The 7,662-nt window shown below is 49.2% G+C and overlaps 1 protein-coding gene across 1 annotated transcript; it reads left to right on the forward strand.

Moving 5' to 3' along the window:
- Window positions 1-1,769: 1,769 nt before the first annotated feature.
- On the forward strand, window positions 1,770-7,659 carry LOC125917096 (spermatogenesis-associated protein 31D4-like; the record flags this gene model as incomplete). The annotated part of the gene is given in 5 exon segments (XM_049623360.1): window positions 1,770-2,042; window positions 2,864-2,903; window positions 3,455-3,515; window positions 3,799-7,367; window positions 7,370-7,659. Coding segments are annotated over 5 exon segments (4,098 nt in total), but the record flags the coding sequence as incomplete, so codon positions are not given.
- Between the last annotated feature and the right edge of the window lie 3 nt (window positions 7,660-7,662).

The raw sequence follows: 7,662 nt of genomic DNA on the forward strand, positions 1-7,662 counted from the left end.
GGAGATTCCTTGGGGACGGAAGAAGAAGCTCCTATGCTTCTCTTTAGGAGAAAAGTAGAAAAGAGAGAGAAGGTCCATTATCCCTGAGAATGACCCCCATCTCCCAGGTGGCATCCCTTGTGCAGGATATGTCAAAGGTTCCTGGTGTCAAAGTGACCGGAGGTGTTTCTTGAAGTTGCTATGACCACCAATCAGCCAACCAAGGACTCCTGAAGGGGGAATGCTACCATCCCCCTGCTTCCCCATTGCATTCTAGATTACAGACAGGTGCCTGTTGCAGGGACCAAAATAATGTACCTTGAAAGCAGTGCCCTAAAAGGCCATGCCTTGAAGAATATGCCCTGATGGCCATGCCTTGATTACCTAGTCTGTGATGAGCATGTTGTGGAGGCCATGCTTTAGTTTCTTGAAAAACCTAAGATTTTTAGCCCATGAAAAACATGAGAAAATTTACGGGGTGGGGGAGAGCTACCCCATTTTGTATTTTAAGTAGTTAGTAGAGGATATTGACTGAAAACAGTAAAGATAGGAATCCATCATGATCTAAGTGACATTCCAACACACATAGCCTTTACAGCCAACTCCCTAGAAAACGGTCCCTGACTGGGTTTTAATTCAATCAGGTACTGATTTGGCTGGCTCCCAGTGGAGGTCTCCCAGCCTGAAGCAGCTAGACCAGAGATGTGGAGGGGATCACATTAGACCAATGAGGAGGAAACCTCACATGAAAGTCTTAAGATTGGCAGCTGTCCTGGTTATTTAGGTGGCTGTCCCATGCCCAAGACAGACAACTTTGTATAAAGGACAAGAATAAAGAGAGGGGATCAAGTTTCTGAGTCTTATTACCATTCTAGCTAGGGTACTAACTTCCAGCCAAAAGGCAGGCTTTCTTCTCCCCTTAGAGTAGCCATGGGTTAGAGAATTGCAGCCTGAGAAATCAATATGAAAGTGTTCCAATAAGACCATAGTTCTCGAAAAGCCCCTGAAATAAGAAGAAAGGAAGAAAAGAGAGAGTATACTCACTGAATTTGCACCGGCTCAGAGTCCCAATAAAAAGACTGAACGTGCCATGCTGGGGACCAAATGATGAAGTTTTGAGTTGATGGTGGGGGTATGGTCTGGAGCCGATGGCCAAGAAAGAATTCTTGAAGATGTCTTTGGTACAAAAAGCTGGTTTTATTAAAGCACAGGGACAGGACCCATGGGCAAAAAGAGCTGGACTATAAGTGTTGGGGGATACTTTTATGGAGTAGGGGGAGACAAAGTCAAGAGAGAGTTCCTAAAGGGATTTTCATAGTCTAAAGACTCAGAAAATTGGAGGCCTGGCTATAGTCAGGATAAGGTTGTTTTTCCCTCAGGCAAAGCATTAACATTAAGACAGTAGGGGGTTCCTGGACAATAGGCTGTTGACAGGATTGCCTTTTTCTGGTGAACTGGTGGAGACTATCAGTTCAGCCATTTGTTTTTTGTCCTTTCTTGGTTTTGAGTAGCCTGGAGTTATCTAAGGATTATCACACATTGCCCACAGTTGGCAGGTAGGGGATTGTGTGCTAGCTTGTGCTTGGCCCCTCAGCCAGCCTCATGCTCCCTTGTCAATATGATGAAAAGATGAGGTAGAAAAACAGGATGGCAGGGTAGGGCAGAGGGACCTGCAGGAGGAGAGGTGGAGGGATCTTCTGGGCTGGTAGGTGGGGAGGGGCTTGGGGCACACCCTCTCCAATTGTCCCCTCCACCAACCCTCAGAAACCTTTTGTGACTTTTCAGTGCTCTGTGATGTAAGCCTGGAGAGTTATATAGTCAGGCATCGGCACACTCGCAGCTCAGTTACCTATAGGCAGCCTTGCGATTCAGTTACCTATAGGCAGCTTTGTGATTCTCTCATTTCAGAATAGTGCTACTGAACCATGTTGTGCTTTGGCTCAACATGCTTCGAGACTGACCCCAACTTCACCTTCTTGTATGGGTTGGGGTTGCTTCTTCTGTTCCTGTGCTACCTGATGGGGATTCCATTTCCAACTGGGAACACCAAACCCATCCAAAAGGTAAGGAATCCTGGGGGAGTCCTGAACAGACATTCGTATTGTTTCTACTTCTAGTCCCAAATTTTAAAATGAGTTTGGTAGGATTAGACACAACTAAAATGGGAAGTCTAAAAGAAGAGACATTCACTCCTCTAGGAGGAGAGATCTGGCAGGGCTAAGGGTTAAGAAAGTACTAAGGTTTAGTACTTATCTGGCTGTGGTGGCGGGTCTTGGATAAAATCCCAAACATAAGGATTCTGTAGTCTTAGTTTGGGTTTAGAGAGTATGGGATGTGTGTAAGAGAACAAGGTTCCCCAGCACTTGATCATGGGTCACGTTCTCATGTAAGATTTCACTCGACCGAGCCTTCATGTTGGGCTGATCAGGAGAAGAGTGCTAAGCCTCTGAGACACACTGAGCAGAGACTAGGGTCCAAGCTCTGTCCCAGGATACAGGGTCCTACCTGATGGAGCACTGATGTGACTGTTGGTCCTCAGTTTCTGTTTTTTTTCCTTAAGTTAGAAAGTATACACATGCGCACGTGCGCGCGCGCGCGCGCACACACACACACACACACACACACACACACACAGAGGGTGGCCCCAGGAGGAGCAGAGAGAGGGAGAGAGAGAATCCCAAGCAGTCTCTGTTCTGACAGCACAGATGGGGACCTTGAATTCACTGGAGACCAGTGAACAGAGATCATGACCTGAGCCGAAATCAAGTGTCAAACACTTAACTGTCTGAGCCACCCAGGCACCCCAAGAATGTCTCCATTTCTGAGAGCAGAGTGAGAGATGAGTCCCAAGCTCCTCATTCTTTGATTTTCATTCTATTGTCAGGGCAGAGCCAAGAGGAGGAGGAAAGGCGGTACACTGAAAGGTAAGGTTCTGCTTGTTCCACATGAGCTCTCCAAGGGTGACCCTTCCTGTCCTTTCCATGAGGTTCCAGTTCCATGATTTCTGAGGATGTCAGCTACTAGACACAGTGCCCCCCTGAAAATGGAGGCCTCAGAACACTCAGAACTGGAGGCCCTTAGATTCCTTGCTCTGCCCAGCCCTGAGTGTGGAGCCATGGTGGACCTGGGCAATCAATGGTTGTTGCCCAGTGGTGGCCGTGTGAGATGTCAGGAGTCAGAACTTCTGTCTCCTGATTTTGTGCAAGACCTGTGACGTCACGGATACTCAGGATTCCTCCCTGAGGTAAGCACTGACTTCTGTGCTTCACAGAGGTGGTTTGAGCATCACATGATGTAATGTAAATGAAATACTTTAATGCTATACCATGTGTCACATCATTGACCATTTGACCTCATCTACCGATTATTGGGGCATCCAGAATCTAATATCGCAAGGGTGTGTCACAAAGGGACTCCTGTATAATACCTGTGTTTCCACCTTCACTACATATAACCCACTCTCCTGGTTTCCCAGGTTGGAAATGCCTTCAGAGAGAAGAGGAAGAGATAAGGACGCTGATGTGTAATATAAGGAGGTGACTACTCTTTCCCCTTCTATCCTGATCCCTCCTAAAGCATGATTTATGCAATTGTATGAATTCAGTGCAACCTGCCAGTCATGGGAGGGGGGTAGCCATAGGAATGGGTACGTGAATGAGGGCCCTGGGGTGAAGGTTACTGAGTGTATTATGAAGTCATAAATGTGGGGCATTGTGAAGGAGCAGCAGGCTTCAGGTGGCCCCTCCCTTGGCAGGTCAGCAGGGGCTCCTTCCCTTGTTCTGGGCCTGGCTGCAGCTTTGTACCTCCTGTCTCCTGCAGCCCCCTAGGCCGGCAACGTGATACAATCCACTTTCGTCAACTGTTATGTCCAGACCCCTTCTGTGAGGTGTGTAATAACACAACTGCTGAGATCAATCGGATGCTGTACCCAGAGGCCCTCGAAGATGCTACTCCCTTGGGGTCCACAGCTCCTGTGACTGACTCATTGTTCACTTCATCCCCTGCCTTCTCAGCAGACCCTCCAGGAGACCTAATATCAGCTTCTCTGCCTGAGCCTTCCCTGCCACTTGCCTCCACCTTCCCACCTAACCCAATGACCCCCTTGGCTGACTATGTTCCACTCTCACCACCGGATCACTCTTGGCCACCACAGCCTTGTCCTCCCTTGGAATCTGATTTCCCTGAGGACCGTTTCCCACCCCAACCCCTTGCCGTTTCCCCTCTCCCACCATGTGATGCTCAGACAGTGGACCCTGTTGTTCAACCAGAGGCCAAATTGTCTCTAAATACCATCTTCTCTCTTGACTCCCCCGTTTCCCAAGATGTCAACTCCTTATCGGAGTTGTCCCAGACAAAGAATCCCACTGAGACCTGTGCTTGTCATCATGCACCACCAACCCTGTCTGTTTCACCACCACCAGACAGCACTTTAACTGTGGCTCAATCTAAATCAGTTTCCATCACCTTGAAGCCTGTTCCGGAGAACTCATCTCCAGATGGCCCTGTTGGATTGTCCACTCATATCCCAACAACCACAGGCACTGACCATGCAAGCTCATGTGTCTCAGACTTCTCTTGGTGCAAAACTCATGCCAAAGACTTCTTCCCTTCTACCTTGGCTCAATGTGATTTCAGCCAAGAGATTCTTGCCCTCCGTTCTGAGGCTTCTTCCAGGGGAGACCCTGTGCCCTACATTGTAGAGCCTGGCAGCCTGTCTTTCCTCAGCCCTGAAGTCCTGGCACTTCTGGAGAAACAAGTCCAAAAGAGGAGTGATTTCTTGATATGGAAGGGAAAGAAGGGTTCTTTTCCAAAACAACTCAGGCCAGACTACACACTAAATTCTTTGGGAAAAATGTCAGAGTCAGTTGCTGCCCAGCCTGACTTGGCAGCCTCCCTTCCTTTCTGGAACAGCAAAGACAAATCAAAGGAGCTACATGTGCATCAGCAGCCCCCCTATCCTACAACCTTGGTAGAGGTCCATTTACAGCCAACACCTTTGCAGCTCTTCTGGGGTCTCCCAACTCTGGATACTGAGTCTTTGCCCCCTGTTGCCCATGTCTCAGAGGATTGTTCCTCAACCTTTATTTTCAATAGAATCTCTACCTCCACAGACCAGGAATCCCCAGGACTTCCCCCTCCACTTCCTCAGGCCCTGCCTGAGATCCAGCCTCAACCCCAGCCTCAACCCCAGCCTCAACCCCAGCTCCTACCTCCCACTCAAGTCCAGCCTGAGACCTACCTTCAGTCCCCACTCCCAATCCTGCCATCTAGTCCTCTACCCCAGATTAAGAGCTGTGGAGTGTGTTTTCATAGACCCCAGAATGAGTTGGAGTCTCTCATCCCCTCTGAAATTCAAGACCTAGAATGGAATGTTTTGCAGAAGCAACAGGCAAGTTTGTGGGGTTTACCCGCTGTGGTTCAAAGATCCCATGAGGCCTTTTGTCCTTCGGCTGCTAACTTGTCTAACCACCGGGCCTTCCAGGCCCATGGTGCAGTCTCTATCCTTCCTGGACAGTTTCCTCTCAGTGATGAGCTTCGTAAGAAACTAGAGCATCACCTCCGAAAGAGGCTCATCCAGCACCGGTGGGGCCTTCCCCGCAGGATCCATGAGTCTCTATCACTGATGAGGCCTCCGAAGAATTTTTCAAACATACCTGAGGTGGGGCACTATCGTAGACTCCAACAGACCTCTAAGAGTCAGAGTAGCAACACTCTAAATGTTGGGTTGAGCCAACCTGAAAGCGTCCATGAGGGGGATTCAGAAATGCTTCAGCTAGAGGACCCCTTTGGGAAGGATCTGGGAAACAACCCAGAGAATGGGCCAAAAGATCATCTGTTGAGTGACCCAGAGAGCTCTTCAGATAAGGATATGGGGTATCATGCTGAGGAAGAACTTATGAGCCCACCCGAGAATACATCAAGGGTATCTGTGGAGAGACTAGGCCAAAGGCAACTTGAAAATGTCCTCAGAATACATCTGAGCAAAAAGTTGGAGGAAATCAATGAGGGTCAGCTCCCCGGGACCGTGCATAGTTCATGGCATACTATGAATCAGACATTGCTTCATCCTGAGAAATCCCACACTGAAATACAACAGAGAGTTCTGCCACCATCAGTGGGTGGGGAATATTGCCTGAATACCTCCCGGGAGCTTTCCTTCATTGAATCCAATGCACAGCAGATACCGGAGTCCCATATTAAACAATGCCATCACAGAATGGTAGAGGGCCTTCCCCCTAAGGACCTTGAATCCATAGCTATCTTTAAATTGAAAGAGGCCCCATCCCAGTCCTTATCCCATTCGAACCTGGCCTGCTCAACCAACCTGATTTCTGGGTCCAACTCAAAATCTGGGGACTTCAAGTCCCTTAGAGGAAGCTCTAAATCTCTCCATGGAGACAAAGTGGTAACAGCAAATTCAGCCCCCATCCTGGATCATTCTCTCCCTGCCACCTCAACTGTGGGCAAGGAAGGACAGGGAATCCCAGCAAAATCACCGCATCCTACCAACCATGGGCTTGCAGAGGAAGTTCAGGAAATGAAGGATGGCAGACAGACTCTTCAACCTATCAGACAGAGCAGCATAGGCAAAGCAAGCCAGACACAGACTGTACCAGCCAACAGATGGCCCTCAAAGCAGCCCGCAAGGCAAGCTGGCACCAGGCATGAGACAAAGGATAAGACCGTAAATCCCAGCGATAGAGTCAAGATGCAACAGGGCAAGATGGTGGTGAATCCAGAACCTGTTTCTGTGCCCAAAGTGTCCAGGGAGTCATTCAGGGTTGAGGAACCAGATGGGCGTCAATCAAAACCTAGAGATATCTTGACAACCAGCCAGCCAGGAAGCCCCCAAATGATAAATGTGAATGTAAATGAGGACAAACGTACTGTGACCATTAAAAGCCACCCAGCAAACACATCAATTCCCCAGGATCCTAATTTAACAGAACGGCTGTATAAGGAATTAAAGCTTAAATTGGAGCAAAGACAGCAGAGGTGGGCCCAGAGCAAAGACAACGACCTGCCCCCCTCGACTTCCAAGGCCTCCCTGACTCATGACCAGGAGGACTCCAGTGGGGACATGGGAGCTTCCCAGGTGCTTCACGTCCGTGTGCAGGACACAGGAATTAGCACGGAACAGCAGCAGGATACTTGGGTCCCTAAGCATGTCTTAAGGAAGCACCAGCACAAGAATCTCCCACCAGCTACAGAGACAGTGAGCCCTCCGTGTTCCAAAGCACAAGAGTTTGGTGGAGGGGATGCAGGGTTGGGGACATCCCAGCCTATAAGGAAGAGTTGCCCTCCTCGGGACGTGGCACTGGCGGAGAAGCCTGGGAGCCAATCCTCCCGCACCCTATCACAGAAAGGTCAGCCTCCCCCTGAAAGCCTTTGAGAAAAAAAGTGAAGGCTATTTTACAATGGCTTAATCCTGGCAGAAAGTGCAAAAGACAAGAAAACTCCCAGGAAAAGGGCATCCTGCCATGTGTGCAAAGCAGAGGCATGGTTCAAGGTAGAGCTGCCTTTACTGGGAGGACCGAAGCTCAGAAACTCAGGAAAGATGTTGGGAAGTTCTTAGAAGAGAAGATGGGGCACCGGCATGCTACAGATAGCGCCTGTCCTCAACAGCCCCTTCTGTCCTCAGCCAAGTTTGGGAAAACTCGGAAGGAAGCACAAGTGCAGGCC

Source organism: Panthera uncia, unplaced genomic scaffold (genome assembly GCF_023721935.1).
Source record: "Panthera uncia isolate 11264 unplaced genomic scaffold, Puncia_PCG_1.0 HiC_scaffold_1471, whole genome shotgun sequence".
In the NCBI taxonomy this organism is placed as follows: Eukaryota; Metazoa; Chordata; class Mammalia; order Carnivora; family Felidae; genus Panthera; species Panthera uncia.